Source organism: Corythoichthys intestinalis, chromosome 11 (assembly GCF_030265065.1).
Source record: "Corythoichthys intestinalis isolate RoL2023-P3 chromosome 11, ASM3026506v1, whole genome shotgun sequence".
NCBI classification, from domain to species: domain Eukaryota; kingdom Metazoa; phylum Chordata; class Actinopteri; order Syngnathiformes; family Syngnathidae; genus Corythoichthys; species Corythoichthys intestinalis.
The window spans coordinates 32,551,701-32,575,565 of record NC_080405.1 but is presented as its reverse complement, the minus strand read 5'-3'; the positions used below and the strand labels follow the sequence as shown (position 1 = coordinate 32,575,565).

The following is a 23,865-nucleotide window of genomic DNA, read 5'->3' as shown; positions in this document are numbered from 1 at the left end:
CCAGAGCACCTTCTTCCACATGTTTGGTGTGTCTCCTAGGTGGCTTGTGGCAAACTTTAAACGAGACTTTTTATGGATATCTTTGAGAAATGGCTTTCTTCTTGCCACTCTTCCATAAAGGCCAGATTTGTGCAGTGTACGACTGATTGTTGTCCTATGGACAGACTCTCCCACCTCAGCTGTAGATCTCTGCAGTTCATCCAGAGTGATCATGGGCCTCTTGGCTGCATCTCTGATCAGTTTTCTCCTTGTTTGAGAAGAAAGTTTGGAAGGACGGCCGGGTCTTGGTAGATCTGCAGTGGTCTGATGCTCCTTCCATTTCAATATGATGGCTTGCACAGTGCTCCTTGAGATGTTTAAAGCTTGGGAAATCTTTTTGTATCCAAATCCGGCTTTAAACTTCTCCACAACAGTATCTCGGACCTGCCTGGTGTGTTCCTTGGTTTTCATAATGCTCTCTGCACTTTAAACAGAACCCTGAGACTATCACAGAGCAGGTGCATTTATACGGAGACTTGATTACACACAGGTGGATTCTATTTATCATCATCGGTCATTTAGGACAACATTGGATCATTCAGAGATCCTCACTGAACTTCTGGAGTGAGTTTGCTGCACTGAAAGTAAAGGGGCCGAATAATATTGCACGCCCCACTTTTCAGTTTTTTATTTGTTAAAAAAGTTTAAATTATCCAATAAATGTTGTTCCACTTCACGATTGTGTCCCACTTGTTGTTGATTCTTGACAAAAAAATTAAATTTCATATCTTTATGTTTGAAGCCTGAAATGTGGCGAAAGGTTGCAAGATTCAAGGAGGCCGAATACTTTTGCAAGGCACTGTAGTTACAGCTATACTGTGTAAGAATGAATAAATAAATCCACGCTACACTGCATCCATCCAGTCTAAATAATTCTGCATCTTGACATTTAAATGTTTGGATCATTTTTTCAATGAGCAATAGCTCTCAGATGCCAAATTGAAAATTGTTAAAGCATTGCAAAATTATTTATTCAACTTGATTTTTCCTCTCCAAATGTATTTAGGCGTACTGTAATATTTTAGACGGAAGCAAGTAGATAAGCAGATGGCATTTTGTTCTCTTTACAATAAACAACTATAAATAGCCATGTCAGTGAGACAATCTGTCAAATGTTTCTTATGAAGATGAGGGTAATCTAATTTGTACAAATTTAAATCAACTAATATTAGACCAATGTACGGTAATCATCAGACTACAAAAGTAAAAGTCCAGTGTTATTATGTCAATGATGGTCGTGTGATTTCAAACTGTATATTCAAAGGATATTGACATATCAATCAACAGAGTATTTATGTCACAAAGCTGTTGAGCACTTGCTATGAAACACAGTCTGTATTCATAAACAAATTAACTTTGCCTGCTTTTGGCATTTGGCAAAAACTTGGCAATATGCAGAATAACATACTGACATGTCGCTTGTCTTTCTCAAATTGAGATCTTGGATTCACACAATTATTCTTGTGCGTAAATGCTCGTGTGTGGTTGTAGGTGTGTGTGCGTGGGTGCGTGTGAGCCGAGGTGTTTGGTGTGGGGTGGGGGGGGGGACTCCACTCACATCACACGAGAATGTATCCCAGCGTGAGAAAATCAATGAGACCAGTGTAACATGGACCAGTCCATCAGCATTTACCCTCTCTCTTCTCTTTCTCTGTTCTCCCTTTCAATCCCTCTCTTTTTCCATGCACACACCCACACGCACACACATTTCCCTATACACATAGACGATAGGGACGTTTTCTGATAAACCGCTCTCGCTTCCCGTTATTTTTTTCTGCGCACCGAATATCGATGTGCTCTTTGAGAGCCCTCTGTCACATTCTAGCAGTCTACACTCCATTTCCAACCACAAGTAAGAGTGGAAAGAAGGATTTGGCATTGACTCTCATTTCAGCTAAAAATGCTACCATGGAATTGGCTCAAGTACCATTGCTCAAGCTCCACAAGCTTCACTTAATAACGAGGATATATGCTCCCAGTGAATGTCACGTCACATCGTTTTGTAGAATACATTTATCTGATGATTTCTTGTGAATCAAATGGTATACTGAAATTCCAATGTACTTCATTAAGGTAAAAAAAATATTTTTCAGAACATGTTGAGTAAGACATACTGAGGCCATCGGAATACGTCTCTATGCGTGTATGCGGTATGTCAGGGAGATAAAGAAATATTAAAGCATGTGCTCTCACGCACACTTAGCAGACAGCGTTTGATTATCATGGGGTGAGTGGCAATTACTGCTGTGCTAATTAGAAATACTTTTTCTTGTAAAGGACTGTAGGGCTCCTGATGATATGCTCTGTAGTGTTTATATATGTAATTTATGAACCAACATGCCTATTACAATATCTTGCTGAATAAAAAGTTAGCAATTTAATAGGCTTCTCCTGATCATGGTGCCTTCAAAGTTCATGTGAAGCCAGCACATTAAAATCTATTTTTGCAATCAAAAGATGAAAGCCTCTAATAGTAGGTTGGTAAAAATGAAAATATATCTTTTGATTTATTAATTGATACTACAAAGTAACTATCTACAGCAGGGGTCCCCAAATACCGGGCCGCGGACCGGTACTGGTCCATGGCGCATTTGGTACCGGGCCGAGGAGAAATATTAAATAATTTATTAACAACTGCATTCTGGCCAATTGACTTTGGCCTGTGCCGCTGAACACACCAACATCCCTGTCTACTCTAGATATACAACTGCAGGATAGGAGGCCGTCATAGAAATGAATTGATTGGACTGTTAGCAGTACATCTTGTTTTGCATGTCTATGTGCGCTTGGCCTCGATAATAACGTATGATGTAGGTCGTCGCCCATCACATTTGTTCCCGGAAATAATTAGCCCCCACACTAGAATGACTGAAAAACAGACGTCTTTGGACAGATTTTTTATGGGGAAAAGGGAACATGACGAGCCAGAAGATGAGCCTACAGCCTCGAAGAAAACAAAATCTATGCTACTTCCCAACCACTAAAGACCCACGAACTCCGAAGGAGTGGATTCGTGACCCGTATGTGAATAAACCAAGTGATTCGAGCATGTCTGTGCAACAGGAATATCAGCTTGTAGAGATCGCAAATCATGGCGACCTTAAACATACATTTGAGACAACAACTCTACCGCGGTTCTGGATTAATGTCATTTCGGAATATCCTGACATCGCTAGGAGAGCACTAAATACTGTGCTACAATTTCCAACATCATATCTTTGTGAAGCGGGCTTCTCTCACTCTCCCATCTCGGGTCCATCTCGTCTCAACGAAACAAGGTCAGGCCTCCCACTGATTCAGCAGGTGAGTTGTATTTTCCCTGCACTTAACACGACGGGGCTGAAAACAAATGTTATTCTATATTTGCTGTAATTTTCTGCTGCACATTGCCGGTTTTCTGACAAATTTGGCATGCGCGTAACGTTAAAAATGACCGCGTATGCAGCGATTTCAAAGTACACACTACAAACTTTCTTTAAAGAAAGGAATATTAACTTACGTTTGCCATGTTAGCTGAACACAACAACTGCACGCAGCTCTCTCACTTAACGACTTCTCTGTGTCGTTAAGCATTAATTTATGCCATTTTCGTGTTGCACATGTATGTTTATGATGTAAATTGTCTTTTTAGCACCATTGGATAACATTTAGAGTCCAACTGAATATAAAAGTGGGCTTTCTTCACCACCACAAATTTGGGAGCAAAATTTTATAAGGGTGCAAAATTTGACAAAACACCGGTTAGTGAAAAAAAAGGGCCAAATCACACCGGTCCGTGGTGCAAAAAAGGTTGGGGACCCCTGATCTACAGGGTTCGTACAGGTGCTTGAAACTCTTGAAAATCCGTGCATATTAATGTTTTGTTTTCAAGGTTTGAAAAATGCTTGAATTTTGCTTATAGTGCTTGAAAATCTTTGGAAAGGTTGGCAAATAATATTTCTTAACACCCTGACCAAAACGACCAATTATTAAACAAAGGAATATAAATAAAACGTTTGCTTTATCACGGCTACGCACTCGTTTTAAAGCTCGCTTTCGGTTGTGTCACGAATTTGATGGTTTTCACGTGTCACATCATCACCCCTAAGAGCCCGAGTAGTCGAATCAGGTTTCCAATACACAAATAAAGCAGTATTAAGCATACGTGCATATTTGCTGTGTATTAGTACAATACATTTATTGCACGACCAGTTCCGCTTTTTGTCACTTTTTCTTTTCCTGCAACATCCACACGCCCTTTGCTTGTCGCCGTTTAACTGCCTGGGAGCCACTTCGCTGGGCTTGCTCGCCACTAGGACTCTGCCTACTCGCCTTGCTCTCGGTCGACCTTATTTTTCCTCCCAGCCTTGACGCACTGTCTGAGTGTGTTGGTGTCAAGTAAGGGAATGTTAAATTTAAAAAGAAATAAGGAATAAGCATTTTGGAGCAAGAAAGTATTAATGAAAGCTTGCATCCTCACTGAAATACGCTTCTCTGCACATACTGTATGTGTGAAACTACGCACGGCATCCCGCTAAAGGGGGGATATCATTCATTCATTCATTCATTTTCCATGCCGCTTTTCCTCACGAGGGTCGAAATTGAGTGAATATTTTAGTTTGTGTAATTGTAAAATACGAAGCTTGGTGTTATTAAAGAACTCTGTGTGAGGGCAAAAGTCACTATACCATACGCATTACCAATGCCCATGTACAGTGTTAGATTTATGCCACAATTCCATGCACGTAATGAATTACATAATGTGTCCGTAAAACGTGTCTGAAGCGCATAAGTGTGTCAAATGTGCACAAAAGCATGCTTTTGATATAAATTGAAAGTTATCTTTTGTGTAAAAAAATACTTTCCGCGCACACTCCGCCCTTTTCATACAACAAGGTTTTTCCCCTGGGTATTTAGACATGGCCAGGAGAGTGGGGCCTCCATCATGCCTACTTTATTTACTATAGTCCCAAGCACCAATGCATTAATTTAAAATTGTTGCACAAGAAAACAGCAATTTAATTTATTTTAAGGAGTAGGAGAGATGGCATGTATAAAGCTTTACTAGTTTTAGCGAGAACCTGATTTTTTTTTTTTTTTTGTAAACTACAATTCCACACAAACGCGCATCGAGATACCATTTAGCTTAGCATTTGGAGGTGTGAGAGGCATTTTTCGACTCTCCCAAAGCTCGGGAAATTTTGAAGACAGCTCATTTATCAAGGTTTCCTCGGCCGTGACTTGTGTGTATCCGTCCAACAACATGATATCACTGCACTAGCACCTCTGCTATTGGACGCACTTGCCACTTTGCCACAAAACGCTCATATTTAAGGAGGCCGTTTGCAGAATTGTGAATGAGAAGGCACCATCTGTCTGTCTGTCTATCTATCGGTCTATCTACTATATTATTCAAATATTTCAATGTGGGTAATTATTCAGCTCCATCACTTTTATGAAAATGCACGTTCCCTCTTCAAACAAATTGCTACCCATCAATCATTCATGTCTTCTTACGACCTCCCTTCTATCTCTCTCGCTACCTCTAAGAGCCCCCCACCCGCACTCCACCCTCTCTTTCTCTAGTGCCATGTATTTATTCTTTTGGTTCCCTGCAACGTCTAACTCACCAGCCCTTGTGGTGTAATCTGGGGGATTGTGTGGTTTCTGGGTGTGAGAGGTGATGGGTACAGCAGGATGAGCGTGATAATCTGACACAGTGGATTACAGACCAATCTCTAATCTCCCTGGCCATCCTTCGTGGAGGAAATACCTCTGAGGGTAGTACATTAATCTCAACCCCACTTTTTATCTATGCCCATTTTATGTCCCAGATTTCATCAAGCACCTAAATCAATATACGTTGAAATAAAAGATTGTGATGCAACAGTAAGACGTAACCCGTGTGCTCTATTTTCTAGGATTTAACTCCCGATCTGAGTGTTAATCCTGCGAATGTGGGGATTCATTAAGAACAGTTGCTTTAGGTATGTCCCCAGTTGCCTAAAATGCAGTAGGTTGCAGTTTAGCTGAAACCTTTTCTCTCTAAGTGCTGAACATAATCCACGACAACTATGCGATATCCATCAGCCAACCATGAAGGTTGTCGTGTCCTGTTTGACATCATGACCTGCAACACTCACAATTAATGTACCGTATCACGGGGTTAAATTGGTGTTAGTAATTCCTCTGGCTAGTTGAGAAGTGAGTGGTGAGAGTCAATTCCAGTCACGTAGCGGCTAGGAGGGAACATGATTCCCCAATTATCGTTGCTTTCTTTTAAATTGCTAATCAGTCTGGAGTGAGATCTCTGATTGGAACATGCGTTACACATGGGGCGAATTGTTTATGCAGGCCAATGTTCAAATAAAAATAGTCTGACTAACATTCATACTTTTGAACAGTCAGTTTAAGCCTGTTCTATGTGCTATGTGAGATATGAAGATGATAGTTACACATGTTGAGACAAGCATAAATATCGTGAAGCCAATGAATATACTGCAAGAGGAGAAAACGGTGAGCGACATGTCTTGAGCACGTCCTGGAGCCACCTTTCGAATGGGCATGTCACAAACACCTCACCAGAGAGACAAGGTAGTATCCTAACAAGATGCTTTGGCCATCTCAGTTGGCTTCTCAACAGTAGCTCTATTCTGAGCCTCACCAGTACGTCTGTGGATTTTGCTTCAAAGCTACAACTGTCTTGAACTGTCAATTGCTGAATGTTTGACACGACCTTCATATCTAGGGGTTTTTTTGTGCTCACCTCTGTCATTGGCATGCGTGTTCTCAGGGTTGAGTGTGTCTAGTAGGTGAGGAGAGCTGGTAGGTCGAGTTTTGCGATCCTCCAGTTGATGGTCTGCAGAGCTCACACCATTTTCATACAGCTGGCTCTTGCCGTGCCGCAGATGCCAGGTCAGACCTAACAGGTGGACCGCTGCACACAAACACGCAGATGCGCGCACACACACAGAATATGTGGCAAAGAGAGAGAGAGAAAAAAGAAAATATTAAAATTCAGCATGTGCATATGCGCATGACTGACTCTCCTTTTATGTCCATATCTGGCCTATCATTCATTTGATGTGCTTATTAGTGTCCATCAAGGCAGCACACAATTAGCAGAAAACAAGACACAAAAAACAAAAAAAAACAAATGCACACACACACACCCAGATGCACCTGTACACGAACACACACACATTTCGCACACTTTCACATATATTGTGGCAGAGGTGGGCAATTATGGGAGATCTTCAGAACTTGAGCCCAAGGCTGATATTAAAGTGCTAACACAGTCTTTTGTGCATGACTAATGACGCTTTGAAAGCCGCTGCCGATTCACAATCCATATGGGCCTTTTAAACAACAAAGGCTACGGGAGGATACTGGACTTCCCTCTCCTGCTCATCAAAATATTTACTGGGAAAGCAATTCAACACCCCGTTAAATAGAAACAACCAACACATGCCCATTAAGGAAATTAATTGTCTTGCAAGACTGTCAATAAAATGTTCCATAAAATATTCACCCTGCTCAAACAAATCTTAATGTTCCATGTATGCAAAACTGTAGTCCTGCATTGCTTTCATTTATATATATATATATATTTTAAAAAAAAAACTGTTGAAAGATACCACTGCTTCAGTGAAGCAAAGAAGAAAGTAAATGAAATAAATCACTGCCAAGTTTTCTTCTGTGACACCTTCGGAACATCAAACAAAAGCAAAAAGTCGAACCACAAAGTAACTATGCAACGGTGGCAGTCAGAGGCTGTCTGCAAACATTGCAGATCAAGGGAAAGAACTTCTGAAGACTTCAAACATCTTCGCTGTCTGCCTTCCTTCTGGTGATTGGTGGCACTTGACACTCTTGCTAGCCCTCACACAAAATGGCTTCTCCGTGAGACCAAATTAGACATAATGACCAATACAATTGATTATGCTTATGCTAAAATACAATGCCCTCCATAATTATTGGCACCCCTGAAAAAGATGTGTTTTTTAGCTTCTAATAATTTTTAAAAATTCAAATAATATGGGACCTTAATGGAAAAAAGACAAAAACCCAACCTTCAATGCAAGTGCATTCATTCAGTGGGGAAAAAAATCCCGCATAAAGAAAAAATTATTTGACATCAAATAATGTGTGTCACAATTATTTGCACCCCTGGTGTTAAGACTTTGTACAACCCCCTTTTGCCAACAAAACAAGGTCTGGGGACTGAGATGGTCATGGGAGGAGCTTAATTTTGTGTCTGGTGAACCATTTCTGTGTAGATTTGGCCATATGTTTAGGGTCATTGTCTTGCTGAAAGACGCCAGACCCACTTAGTGTTTGTTGCCAAAAAGCTCAATATTGGTCTCATCTGACCAAAGCACGCGGTCCCAGTTGAAGCCTGGGACCGTGTGTATTTTTGTGTGAGAGAACCAAAAAAAGCTCAATCTTGGCCTCATCTGACCAAAGCACACGGTCCCAGTTGAAGCCTGGGACCGTGTGTATTTTTGTGTGAGACCAAGATTGAGCTTTTTGGCAACAAACACTCTAAGTGGGTCTGGCATGCCACGAAAGATGTGCATGCTGAAAAGCACCTCATACCCACTGTGAAGTATGGGGGTGGGTCAGTGATGCTGTGAGGCTGTTTCGCTTCCAAAGGCCCTGGGAACCTTGTTAGGGTGCACGGCATCATGAATGCTTTGAAGTACCAGGACATTTTAAATCAAAATCTGTTGCCCTCTGCCCAAAAGCTGAAGATGGGTCGTCACTGGGTCTTTCAGCAAGACAATGACCCTAAACATATGGCCAAATCTACACAGAAATGGTTCACTAGACACAAAATCAAGCTCCTCCCATGGCCATCTCAGTCCCCAGACCTTGCTTTGTTGGCAAAAGGGGGTTGTACAAAGTATTGACAACAGGGGCGCTAATAATTGTGACACACATTATTTGATGTCAAATGTTTTCTTTATGTGGGATTTTTTCCCCACGGAATGAATGCACTTGTATTGAAGGTTGGATTGTTGTCTTTTTTCCCATTAAGGTCCCATATTTGAATTAAAAAAAAAAAAAAATATATATATATATATATATATATATATATATATATATATATACAGTATATATACAGTATATATACAGTATTAGAAGTTAAAAAACATCTTTTTCAGGGGTGCCAATAATTATGGCGGGCACTGTATATATGCATCTCCTGTTTTACATATGCTTGGATGTACCCTCACACAAAACTACTTCGAATTCACAGCCTCACATTTGAATAACATGTTTTTGTTTTTTAATTGAAACTGCGTGTTGATGCGAAAAATGCTGTATCCTGATATATTGCTGAGCCCATCAACATATTTTGTTAACTTAAAATCCTCCTATCTATATAGCGTTTTCCATAAACTGTCCGTTTGAAGGAGACTAAAATGATATTGAGCATTTGCACATAGTATGTCACAATGAGTCAAAGTACGGTATACACACGTGCAATGAGCACGCAAAAATTTAAATGAACTAATTGCTTTCAATCATTGTTGAAATTAATGTTTTCTACTCTGAGAAAAACACATTTGGTACACGGTAGATGACCAATTACCTTATACACTACATTCTCTCAATATTTTTCGCTAATCTGTATGTTATTCTTGTTCCTCACTGCACCCACATCCTTTTTAATCTGATGACACTGTGGTGATAACTCAGTGGCAACAGTCCTGAAAAACTCTACTGCCCCCTCTTCTTCATCACAACATCCTTCAAAATCTCATTTTGGAACACTTGCCCTTCCTGCTCATCAGCCTCTCTTTTTTGTCTCACTCACAGTTTGCTTTACAGTTGTTGACCTTTAGCTTACAACACTTAGCATCTTGAGTCACGGGGCTGTGATAAGGATTTATGATGAGGAGAGGACAGTGGTGTGGAGTGTTTGTGCAGACTGTGCGGTCTAGTAAATTCAAGCACCAAAATGATATTCCCTCGCATTATGAACTAATTTCCGATCTGTGTTTCTGTGTCAGCTTATAGCAGTGACGTGCGGTCAGGGGAGGCAGGTGAGGCAGAGCCTCACCTGTCATCATGACAAAAAAATAATTATAGCATCAAATTTATATGAATATTTGTCCATTGCTCTTTATGTATGACTCATTTCAAACATTTTTTATCGTCAAAATTGCTGAATTTGCCTATTTCCTGTTTAAATAAAGAAATGAAACGAGAGGTGCGGCAGCAACGAGTAAAGCCTCACCTCTGATTACGCAATCCATAACAAACTGGGTTTATACATGGAATTGGAGCGTGCTGGTTGCCGTACATCTGCATGTCGCCGTTATAATGTTTCCAGATACGTTTATTTGACCTGATTTTCCACATTCTGGCTAATGTCTTTATCCCTTAAAGTTTAATGTTTGTTACCGACATATTTAGTTTTGCTGATGAGACATGAAACCGCAGTGAAAAGGCACATGCTGCGGCAGATAGTACTCTGCCGCACTGCAAGGGGGCGTACTTGAAACTGGACTTTCCGTTAAATGTGGACGCGGTTAACACAACACCGGAGCTAGAACGTTTGCTTCAAACTACGGGACAGAAGAAAACTCGCGCTTTTCAAACGGACTGGTACACCCGAAAAGACTGGCTATGTGGCTGTCCTTCGAAAAATCGCCTTTGCTGCTTTCCCTGCCTTTTCTTCTCAACTTGTGCCAATGTCTGGACTAACACGAGATATTGTGACATTAAAAAACTACGACGAAGCCTCAGCAAACATGAGAGCTCGACCACTCACATTCAAAGCCTGATTGCTTTAAAAACTTTTGGAAGCTCAAGGATCGATTTGGCTTTGACGAACAGCGGAAGCTCAACGGTAGCATCCTCAATGCTAAGGTAAAGAAAGGAGTTTGAAAGACCTCATTAATGCAACCTGCATCCTAGCTAAACAGGAGTTAACATTTCGTGGTAACGATGAGCGTGTAAGCTCTTCTAAACGTGGCATATATGTAGAACGATTACATGGTTTTGCTGAGAAAGATGAAAGGTTAGCTAGACTTTTGGACACATCCATTGTGTTTTCTGGCTTGTCAAATAGAACACAGAACGATCTAATTGAAGCAATCCTCTCCATTGAGGCGGAGAGATTTTTTTTTTTTAAAGTAAAGGAAAATAAGGAGGACTTTTACAAAAAGGGCGTAGGTTTGCATAGGGACGGTAGGGACATAACACTACCAACTTTTCAGGATGCTAAAATTGTCCCCACCAACTTTTAAGCAACCTTACCTTTTTTGCATGATATAATGTTCAGTTATATAGAGAATTTAGATCTTTCAATAGTTCCATATGTTGTAAGGATAGAATTGACCCTACCATTATTAAGTGAATTATTTTCATTATGTTTATGTTTGCTAATAAAAACCAGACATTTATTCAGGAAGTTTTCAAAATGTTTCTTTAGTATTTTTTGAAAACAAAGATTTGAATCGAACAGTGTATCATCTGAACCAATGCATGTAAAAGTTATTATCAGAAGATAAGGATTTATTTTGCATTGATCATTTTGCCTATTAATTAATTAGGTTCATATACATGAGAAATGTGGCCCTTTGCCCCCTGCATCCAATCTGTTTGGTCTAATTAATGTCCCGTCCCCAGCAAAAAGTGTACCTACATGCAGGTTATGCTGTTATATCGTCCCTACGAATGTTGATACCAAACCTATGCCCTTCCAAAGTAATGCCGGTTTTTGTGGTGAAGGACAGGCGCAAGAGCACAAACAGTTTTCATTTCAATCTTATTTAAAAAAAAAAAAAAAAAAAAAAAAAAAGAGCTTAGACCAAGAAAAATACAATAGAATATTTAAAAACTAAATTTTGGCCTTAAATAAAATATTCTTTGTTTTTCTTATCACACTTTTTGTTTAGCAATCTGTAATAAATTGATTAAAGTATCAGAATTAAAAGTTTTAAAAACAACTGAATATTTCACTAAAGGTCAGAATTGAATTCTGTGGCTTTGTACACCACTCTTTACTCTCATTTATGTTGCATGAATTATAGAATTGCGACGACCAACACATTGAGGGTGTGGGGCAAATGCACGTTATTTTCTTACTTTTACGTATCGATAATAAGTACCGTGTGTGTGTGTTTTGTGAAGAATGCTGATGAGAACCAGTAGCCAATTGAATAAGCTACCGTTTTTGGTTTATATATTTGGAAATCTGACACTAAAGGAGTCAATGCCTCACCAACCATGAACCTCACCACACGTCACTGGCTTATAGATTCAAAATGTCAAAATATGCGAGACAAATGTCCAGACCAAAGTAAGTTACACTCATTCCCATTCCCAATTTCATGAACTGTTTCACGCAAATACAGTTTGCAAACAGTTCTTTGCATATTCGATTAATCTTAATACTCTTGAAGAATTTTGGGAAAAGAGTAAAGTCATTTCATAACCTTGTTATATTTACAACAGTGTAGCAAAAAAACTAGTCCCAAGAAGGTTGTTATTTTAAGAATAGCAGAAAGGTAAAACAATACAGAGTTCTAATACCCAATAAGACCTTCTAGCTGGGCTACAGAGCAAAATCTTACCACTAATTTTTCATTTTTTCCCCAAATAATTAGTTTTGGGAGCTTATGGTTACCAACCATCTGCTTCGCTCGACTAAATAATAACTAGATATAAGAATACATATATGATTAGTGCAAAAAAAAAAAAAAAAAAAAAAAAAAAGATTAAAACAAAAGATCCTTTTTTATTTTTGTCCATTTTCCATCCCCCTCACTGTACCAGCTGTATAGGAAAGTGAAAAAGAATATAAAACTACCGTATTTTTCGGACTACAAGTTGCACCTAAGTATAAGTTGCACTAGCTATAAAATGCCCAACGAAAAGAAAAAAAAACAAATATAAGTTGCACCGGAGTATAAGTCACATTTTTGGGGGAAATTTACTTGATAAAATCCAATACATAGAACAGATATGTCATCTTGAAAGGCAATTTAATATAAAAATACAATAGATAACAACATGCTGAATAAGTGTACAGTGTACAGTGCATGAACAACAAAATGTGAATATAATGTCCTCACCAGGACGCTACGGCTCGGTCCTGGCTATACAGCAAGCTAAACTCCCAAATGACGATGCTGGACGTCCGTATAATTTGCTGAATCAATTTCGTCCTCGATACAAAACAGGTTCGCATCAACGTAAATAAATGATAATTAGATGCTATTACAGCAATGACACAAACGGTTAGCATCCATTCGCTAGCATTAGCATATCATTCAAACAACCACACAACTGGCTCTAAGTGTCCGATCGCGGGTGGAAAACACATAACAGAAAAGATGATACACACAGGCGTTGCCTCTGTAGAGGTATTTTACAAGCATAAACAATGAACGTAGGTTCGCAGCCGTCTCTCTCGCTCTCTCTCTCTCTCTCTCTCTCTCTCTCTCTCTCTCTCTCTCTCTCTCTCTCTCGCCCACTCGCTCAGAGACGCTGCGTAGCTGTCAGTCTTCGTCTGGCGTGTGAGCGCTCTTCTTCGCGTAAACAAGTACGAGTGCGGCCCATTTGGGCGTGAAAGCGCCACAAACTCAAAGCATGCTTTTCTATATGAAAAAATCAATAATACAATTGAACACACATTGCCAAAGGCAGAATGCGAACGTGGCTATAGCTATCAAGAGTTATTCAGATAACTATAGCATAAAGAACTTGATAAGTTTACCAAACCATCAGTGTCACTCCAAAAACACCAAAATAACATGTGAAATGATATCATAATGTGTTAATAATTTCACACATAAGTCACTCCTGAGTATAAGTCGCACCCATAGCCTATGAAAAGAACTGCGACCTATAGTCAGAAAAATACGGTAGTTATTTCCTTTCAAGTAGTGGACACAGCCATCTAGACCAGGGGTCCCCAACCTTTTTTGCACCACGGACCGGTGTTATTTGGGTCTTTTTTTTCACGAACCGGTGTTCTGGCAAATTTTGCAACGCATCAAAAATTGCAACGATGCGGTTCTGCGCATGCGCGTAACGTTAAACATAGCTGCAAAATGCGCAAATGCAGCGATTCCAAAGTAAACACTACAAACTTTCTTGAAAGAAAGGAATATTAACTTACGTTTGATCATGGAACGACTTGTAGAAAAGTTCTCCTCAGATTCATCCTGCCATGTAAGCTTCACACAACAGCTGCACACCGCGCTCACCATTAACGACTTCGCCTTGTCGTTAAACATTAATTAAGAAGCCCGCTTCACAAAGATACGATGTTAGAAATTGTAGCAAAGTTTTCAACGCTCTTGTCGCCATGTCAGGATATTCCAGAATGACTTTAATCCAGAACCTCGGTAGAGTTGTTGTCTCAAATGTACGTTTAATAAGGTCGCCGTCATTTGCGATCTGTTTATTCGCAAACGGGTCGCGAATCCACTCCTTCGCAGTTCGTGGGTCTTCGAGGTTGTAGGCTCATCAGGTGCTCTTTTCGCCGTAAAAATATCCTTTTCGCCGTAAAAATATTTCCAAAGACGTCTGTTTTCCTGTTATCTTCGCTCGTGTGGGGGCTAATTATTTCCGGGAACAAATTGCGCCGCGGCCTAGTAATACGCTATTATCGAGGACAAGCGCACATAGATATATTATATACACAAACAAGATGTACTGCTAGCAGTCCAATCAATGGACTTCTATGACAACATTGTAATCTATCCCGTAGTATTATATCTAGAGTAGACAGAGATATTGATGTGTTAAGCAGGGGCACAGGGTTAATTCGGCCAGAATGCGGTCGTTATTAAATTATTTTTTCTTTGCGGCCCGGTTGCAAATGCGGCCCGGCAGATGGGGACCCCTGATCTAGACTATACGTGTCACAAACAGTACTTCCTGGAAAAATGATGAAGTGTTTAAAACGAAATAATTTTTAATGGTACTTTATTGCATGCCGTCTGTAGATTTAAGAAAAAAACTGCGCACACACATCCACACCCTCCTTTAAACAGCATGCCGCCAGTTATGTGAACAGCATGTGCTCTGCAGAAACCTTCCTTTGTATTCTTTTTTTCCCTGGCTGTCTATCCATCTTTCCTTCAGTGTCCATCTTCTCAGCATTCTGACCAAAAGGGTCTAACAGTTGGAGAAATACTCAGAGAAAGTCCAGTCATTATTTTCTGAGGAGGAAGCAGCACTGTGGAGCCAGTGAGCTGAGAGCTGCAGCACAGCAAGCTAACAGGCCAAGGTCCTTTTGCACATGAATCATTGATCAGCATGACAGTGAGATGACTGCCACAGGTAATAGGACGGCAGTGCACTGAGGGGTTTCTGTACTGTCACTCGCCCCCTGAGATTGACTTGAAGAATACGGTTGAAGTGAGCCTACAACTCAAAAAGGGAGGGGTGCTGCTAATGCAGTTGTCCCTAAAGTACAGTATGGAACTAATGTAGTTGTCTAAATAACAACTGCAACTACATGTTTAATTCATGTTGGTATGTAAAAATTGGATGATTTCCAACATAGGGCCTTATTTACTAAAAGTGTGCTCACCAATTGGCAGTGCAACCGCAGCTCCTGGTTTAACTACATTTTCCAGTAGAGTTGACATTTTCAACATTGTATAGCTTTCAGTATGAATGCTACTTGGTGATCACACTCCAAAAGTGCAGTACAATACACAGATGCTACAAAATTTAAGGTTTTTCAGAACCTTAAATCAGCGTTTTTCAACCGTAGTGCCGCGTTCCATTGTTGCCACAATAAAGTCGGAAAGTCATCACCGACTCCTCTCCTTTCTATTTCCCCATTTGGGGCTATTACAATATTTTTTTACGTTGTCGGGCGGAGTTGCAGTAGGAAGGAAGGAGTAGGTAGAAAGTTCTCGGTCGTGTGCAGATGAGTGAAGTTTGCTCGTGTCGCGTTCAAAAACTGCTTGGATTTCTAGCCATCAACGACCTTGCTGTCCGCGACCCAAACACGTCTACTGTACATTATTTGGTTAGACTCGTCATGTGTCGATACACTCAAAAGTGTCTTTTCTATTTTATCCATATGTGACGACCATCAATCGTCCCTCTGTGTTATATTACAACACATTGTTGAGAACAGCAAGGTGGCTAATTGCTAAAAATCCGAGCAGCACAGCACCATGGTGCCAAGCAAGTTTAAACGTCATCTCCAAACGAAACACCCGTCACTTCAAAACAAGTCGATGGACTATTTTGTTCACCTTCGCGAAAACACAGAGAAACAGGCAACTTTTTTTTGTAATATAAAAACTACGAAGGAAAATGAGAAAGCCCTCAAAGCCAGTTACCTTGTTGCTAAAGTCATAGTCCAACACTGTGACAGAGACATTTATACTACCTGCCTACAAAGCCATTGTCTGTAAGATGCTCGGCCCTGATGTGGTTAAAGACAATGCTCAAGTCCGCCTGTCTGATAATTCTGAGCTTTTTCAAGCCTAACTGCTATAAAAAAAAATAATAATAATAAATAAAAACAAAGACTGAGAGCTGTTGAAGAATAAGGATATTGACTTTGTGTTCCTCTAAACAGGCTCAAGTTTCACACAGAGTAAGTATACATACTGAGAAATTATTTTATAATTGAACATACTGTACAGAAAATAATTTTGGAACATTTTTGGTTTGTGGTGTGCCGCGAGATTTTTTCCAATTTTTTGCCGTGAGTCAAAAAAGGTTGAAAACCACTGCCTTAAATACACCTCCTCTTTGATATCATGTAATACATAGCTGTCCTCCATCTGACCCTTTGTTGTGTGTGATAATAAAGTGAATCAGTAAGAAGTATGAAACGTGCACAACTGAAATACTGTATATCCCAAATATATCCTGTCAACATTCAAAAAGTTCAGCACATGTTAAAGGACGGAAAGTCAAGTACAGCCTGATATAACATGATATTTGATAAAGGGCTAAACGATATTGAAAAAAACTGACGTAATGATTTTTGTGGGGGTGTTGGTGATATATTGAAATATTTAGACTTTGCTTGACTCACTATGACCACATTGTATTCATTAAAAAGCCGATCCGATTGATCGGTAATCGGGCTGATCGCGCCATTTTACAGAGGAATCGTGTGAAAAGGATCGGGTTTATAATAAAAAAAAAACGTATTTACGTTTTTCTGCTTCACGCTCATACAGCCTTTCATCCACCCTCCTGAAAAGCAGTGCAACCAAACTGTTTTTCTTGGTCACTAGTACAGCTGGCGTTTGGTACTTAAAGTTAACAATGATTGACAGGTTTGTTGCTTTGATGTGGCCAGAGACGCCTCAGTAGCTCCACGATGAAAGGCAGAAATGTGTTATTCATCATTAACTCATTCACTCCCAGCCATTTTCACCAGAGCAAGGCCCTTCGCTCCCAGCCATTTTACTGGATTTTGACTGATTTTGCAAGGCCCACAGAAAATTATGTTCTATTGCTGTATAAACATGGAACCCACCAAAAGAAAGATTAGACTCTCTTCTTTCATAAGAAAAAAGTTAGTTCATATCTTTTTCCATTCTTTAGAAATCAGCATTAGAAAATTGGGTTTTTGTAAATTCATACATTTCAAACATAACTTTGACTTTAACAGCTATTTTTTGCATCAGTTACGTCCCAAACATCTGAATTATGTTTTCCTTTTACAAAATAACACAAACAACCAGACAAATAGAGCTTTTGATAGCAAAGTAACAATTTATTTACACATGACTACTGAGAGATGACGCAGTTGTCGCTGAGATGACGCCGTTGTCGCTGTGTAAGCCGTGTAAACTTTCCCCCCATCGTTGTTTGTCTCAAAAAGATGGATTTTTTTTTTAGTTTTTGCGGGGTTTGCTCGGCGAGCCCACTGCACTAGTTGTCCCAGTCGTTTTGCTCTGTCGTCCAGCGCCTGGCATCCCAGGCGTCCTCTCGGTACTTTTGCTTGGTCGTGCGCCGCCTGGCATCAAGCCGCCGTGCTGCCCGGCCGTTCACTGCTGTTGAATCGGGTTGCGGGTCTTACAAAATGCGCTACTGCCTGCCAGTGGCCAGTATTATTGCTTTAAAATGTGTTTTGAGCTTTGTTCTTTGTTTTTCAGATAGCTCGGAAGCTCTAGATGCTTCTTGTAAAAAAATTTTTTAAAAAAACGCAAAAGACGTATAAATACGTTTTTTTTGGGACCGTGAAGCATTTAAAAATTGAACATATTTATAGGTTTCTGGGAGCAAATGAGTTAAGTTTGGTATAAAGCCTGAAGTGTGCTGTGGCAACTCATTCGTTGTGAAAGTGAGAAGGTGTTCTCAGCAGCATGAGCATCAAAGCAAAAAAAAAAAAAAAAAAATTTCCCTAGTATCTGATGTATCGTCAGATTCTCAAAATCAGGTGACTTGGACCCGGGTGCAAAAATGCAATCAGGACATCCCTAGTATTCATGTAATACCGATTAATCCAGGCTGAGGGTGTTTATCTGTGATTGGTGAAGATTGGTGTACATAAAAGGCATCCAGGAAGCCATGTCCCTGCACAATTGCTGCTTTTGTGAAGAAAAACAGAAATTTAATGAAAAAAATAAAATAAAATACAATCATACATCCTGCGATGGGACTATTATGCATGCGTACATTGCAATGGTGATATTCAAACTATATAATGTTTAGTCCTAATTTGATATGTTTAAAAAGTAACTAAATTTAAAAACAGAACAACAAAGATTCAATGTGTAATTTACGTGCATTATTTGCTTGGTATAGGCTGTTCAGTTATGTAAAAAAAATAAAAATAATAAAAAAAACTGTCACTGAATACATATCCCAAGATGGGAGGCAAGTAGTACAATAACAACAATAAATTAATAATAAATAAAAAAGTTTTAAATCGACCAGTTGTAAATCCTCTTGTTAAAAGTACAATTCAGCACTTGCTATTTTAGTCAATCTGGCTAATAGTCTTAATGTAACCAGGTAAAAATAAATAATCAATACCTTAATTCAAGTATCAGTGAATGAATGAATCAATCATTCATTGCAATGTTTAGCATGAACAATAAAAGCAATTGCTCATCCAAGTTCAATGGTGTGGCTGTGTCAGCTTCGAGCAAAGCCACGACTTCAGAGGATTGCTGGCGGTGGGGTGATGGTGAAGGGAAAGAATGCAGGCAGAGATAAAAGTTACACACAAGAGGGAAAGAGAGGAGAAACAGAGGGGAGAGACAAACGGCCAAAACAAGTGTGAAGGAGAGTGAAGGGGAGTGAGGGATGGGAACTCCTGAGCCAATAAAACACATTTCTGTCAGAGAGCCTGGGGTCTGTGCATGTTTGCATGCATTTTGGGGGTCGATTCATTCTGGCAGACATGTTATGATAAAATGTTTTTCTTACTACTCCCAACCGCCCACTGGAAAGCTCAGAATACTACTGTCATGACTGGTTAAGTCGAAATGTTTTTGCATATGTTTGTATGACTGCCGACAATCACTTCTGTGCTACGGCGTATTATATGAGCGTGTCAGGCACAGTAGTATACCTAAGGATAAAATGAACAAAAGCATGATGAGATGTAAAGACAGGACTAGGGTTTTAACATCCCTATAATGTGATTCATGTAGCGCTTGCATTTTGACAATGGCAGCTTTGATAATTTGCTTTGATACACCGTAGTGGTCTTGGAACAATACTTTAATTGCTTAACTCACTATTGGTTGTGGAAGCAATTGTCACGTTTTCCCACTACACTATGTTCTACATTTCTTGTCATACACACCACCCACACTCTTTGTTTACCTCCCACTTGCTGTCGAACAAATGTGGCCCTCTACTGAAAGATGAGTCATGTTACAGACATACAAGATTAACTAAAGCAGGGACAGGTGCCATGTTACAATTCCCTCTAGCAGTCCTCAATATCCATGACAAAAACAATCAGCACCACACACTGAACACATTATACAGTATAGGCAACAATATTACTACATATGCAGGCAAGTCCTCTGGGTATATTTGACATACAATCTATTGTTGTCCAGATTCCGATACTCACCGAATATAACCGACTGATACGACTATAGTCACAGTATATGGTCACAAAATCGCATCCGATCCAGTATCTATGTGTGTTTACAGCACCACCACACTTTTTGGCTGCTGTAAATTAAGGCAAACATGTCCGCTTTGTTGGAATACTTCTTTTTAGGTACTAAAAATAGTAAAAGAGCATTCTGAATTTGTAAACATTTCTTGAGGATGTACCATCAGGGCTCACTGTCTTGAATATAGAAAACTTGATTCGCCTTTTACTTGTTGAATTCTTTTTAATTGTCTATAAATGACAACCATCGGAAAAATCGGATTGGATTGATATCGGAAAAAATTATCTAGGAAAAAATGGATTGGAAGTTAAAAACACTGTATAGGGACATCTCTAATACAATCTTGAAATGTTTCTGGGTAATGTTGTTCATTCATTCAGGTAATGAAACAATAACATTGAGGTCACCTTTGTAGGGTAATGTTTAGTGAACAACCTACATTTTCGAACATTCATTCATTCATCTCCCGAGCGGCTTATCCTCACAAGGTTCGTAGGGGTGCTGGAGCCTATCCCAGGTAACTATGGGCTGTAGGAGGTGAACACCCTGAATCGGTTGCCAGCCAATTGCAGGGCAAAAGAAGACAAACAACCATTCATGCATTCATACCTAGGGACAATTTAGAGTGTTCAATAAGCCAACCGTGCATGATTTGGGGTTGTGGGAGGAAACCAGAGTATCTGGAGAAAACCCACACAGGCACAAGGAGAACGTGCAAACACCATGCAGGAAGGCCGGAACCCGGGATTTAACCCTTGATCTCAGAACTGCGAGGCGGACAAGCTAACCACTTGGACACCGTGTCGCCTCATTTTCAAACATGTCTAAGGTATTTGATGAGGTTGAGTTCAAGGACACTACGACACTAAAGTACAAATGTTTATGCTCTCATTTTTACCAACCCAAAAAACAAAGAAAAATTTTTCACAAAAATATGTTTTTCATTGGAAAGTATTATGATTATAAGTTTTGTTCATGAAATTATATGATAAACATGAATATTCTGTGTAGGTGGAAAAATTATGAGTTATTGAGGGCCGGACTCTACTGCGTGCGCAGGTCAGAAAACTTGCACATTACTCCTGGTGCGTGCCTTCTCTTGTCACTCCAACACTTTCATTGGCATACCCTTGCGCCAGGCACAAACTTTGGGCAGAGCATCCAGGTAAAATCCAATCATCTGCCCGATTGCCCAGTAGCTGTCTGGTGACGGCCCAGCCAGCGGTGGTTGACATTGCAGGACACACCTGGCCCATATTCTGCAAGCTCAACGACTAGCCGACAGGCTAATTCCCTCCCACATTACGCCGACGGCAGAACGTCAAGATTAATACAATTTATTAATTGCTGATAATTATTTTCTTCCGTAAGGAGCCTCTCCATTTCCATCATTCTGTTGTGGCTTAAAGTTTTTGTAAGAAAGTCTTAGTAATGATGCAATTTTGAGTTTGAATTGCATTTGACTCATTTGTTTTTATTTGATTTCTGTCAGTAGTAAAATGCTTGCCCGCAGTCTGTTGAGCAAGATGGTTCAACTAAACCATCACATGGTAAGCACCTGCTTTTCTTTTGAAGGACCACAAAAAAAAATTTTTTTTTTAAAGTTCAATTTTCATTAATAACCACAGTGTTGTGATTAAAAATTATTTTTATGGCATTCCTTCCCTTCTACAGGCTGTCTAACATTCGAAAGGGGAACCACTTTTGATCTTTGAAATTTCATTCTATTTTTAAAGTGCATATTTTCTGTAAACAAAAATATTTATATAAAAAATTATACAAACTTTTACAACTTGCATCTACCGTACTTGCTCTCGAGGGCTGCCCTATTAGGTTCTTCTCACACTCGGGATAGTGCAAACTTGCGAGAATGTGACGGACGGCTGCTAGTTTTGTGTTATAAAGGTCAGTGTTTTGTAGCAGCAAGGAACCTTGCTGGTGTGAAGCTGAATATTTCACTAAACATGCCTTCTTCCTTATATTGGTGAATTATCTTGTTTAATTCTTACATTATATAACATTTTTAAGTTTTGTTTTGACTAGCACTGGCGAATAATCTGTATCCCTCCCAAAAAAATAAAATGAATAAAAATAGATTTACTGTAGTTCCCGTTTAATGGCAATTTTCGAAGATGCCCCTGAAGCAGTTAGAGCACTTTCAGCAAAGGCCAGCGGGTTTTGTAGAGATGCGTCAGTCGACCAAAATAGAAGACTGAAAACAAAGAGAAACTGGACCAATCAATATGAACCGCAATGAGGCATGAAGCAGCTGGCTGAAAGAAGCTGCGGGTGAGGAACACACGCACACCTATGCACCCCCACATGCACACACCATTTAAACATTAGAAAGCACACTAACACTCAGTTGAACTCACAAGCTCATAAATTCCTTCTCAAACCATTTTCTAAACTGTAGCCAATGAAATCATCCACTGGTTGTATATAGTTTGTTGAATTGTTCAGTAAGCGTATTTTTTACCGTGAAAAAGCTTAGTGACTCTCATATATATATATATGTACTGTATATGGTGGAAAACACAGACAAGACTGAAAAAGCAGTTTCTGCTCTTGCACCCCTCTTTAAAAGAAACTGCTGTATTTTATGCCAAAAGAACTGTTGTTTGATAGAACAATATGTCTATATGCTGCCATAGCAGATTCATGGCGCACTAAGCCTCCAAACTATCTTTAATTTGTCCGTTTTTCCCTGAAAACTCCCGTTTACAGACGTCGCGCAACCGCTTTTGTCTCAACCCAGCCATAAAAAGAAGTAATTATATCTATTTTTCAAAATGTCTGTCATTCTTAGCTTAGAATCATTAATTGATGTCAAATTTTAGTTTAAAAAAAAAAACAACTGTAAAAAATTATTCACTCGCGTATCTTAAACTTTTAAATTAATTACATCACAATGAAAAATTTGCCGTCTGTAAAAAAGTCACGGATATCTACCTCATAACTATCGCTTAATTGTATTTTTTTTTGTTACTGTCGCATTTTCCCTGATATGTTAGATGATAAATAATCGATCCAAACAAAAAAAAAAATTGAAAAATAACGTTTAAAAGGGTAAGTATATGAAAAAGAAAATCTCAACCACTCCTTGTTGTCTGCGATTTCTGCATCGCGACCCTTGTTATATCAACATGTTTCATCCATAAAAAAAAAAAAAAATCCGGCTGTGGCCATTCACAGCTGTGTCTTGACACTCGGTGATACATGCTACATGGAGTTTTTGGATCGAAACAAGGTAAGTACGCGATAATATCTCGTTAAAATCGTGGCGTCTTTAATTCTGCTCTCGCCTCCAATTAGGGTTTTGCTGTTTAAAAATTCTTTTTTTTTTTTTTTTTTTTAAAAAATGCCTTCCTGTTCAAAATTTTTGTTCCCCCAGAAAATTGAGATTTTAAGCTTTCCAATGATGTATCACACGGTTCGATCCAAAATCTCCATGTAGCATGTATCACTGAGTGTCATGACACAGCTGTGAATGGCCACAGCTGGAATTTTTGGGAATTTATGGGTGAAACATGGTAATAAAACAAGGGTCGCAATGCAGAAATCGCTGACATCAAGGAGTGGTCGAGATTTTCTTTTCCATATATTTACCCTTTTAAACGTTTTTTTTTTTTTAATTTTCTTTGTTTGGATTGATTATTTATCATCTAAAATATTGGAGAAAATGCGACAGTAACAAAAAAAAAAAAAAAATACAATTAAGCGATAGTTATGAGGTAGATAACCGTGACTTTTT

At 39.3% G+C, this 23,865-nt stretch overlaps 1 protein-coding gene across 1 annotated transcript in view; it reads right to left on the bottom strand.

The window, feature by feature from the left end:
- Nucleotides 1-23,865, bottom strand: part of tenm1 (teneurin transmembrane protein 1) — a 348,630-nt gene that overhangs the window by 163,089 nt on the left and 161,676 nt on the right. The window contains exon 6 of the mRNA XM_057850586.1: nt 6,785-6,955. Coding sequence (XP_057706569.1) covers nt 6,785-6,955 — 171 coding nt within the window. The remainder of the gene's footprint in view (nt 1-6,784; nt 6,956-23,865) is intronic.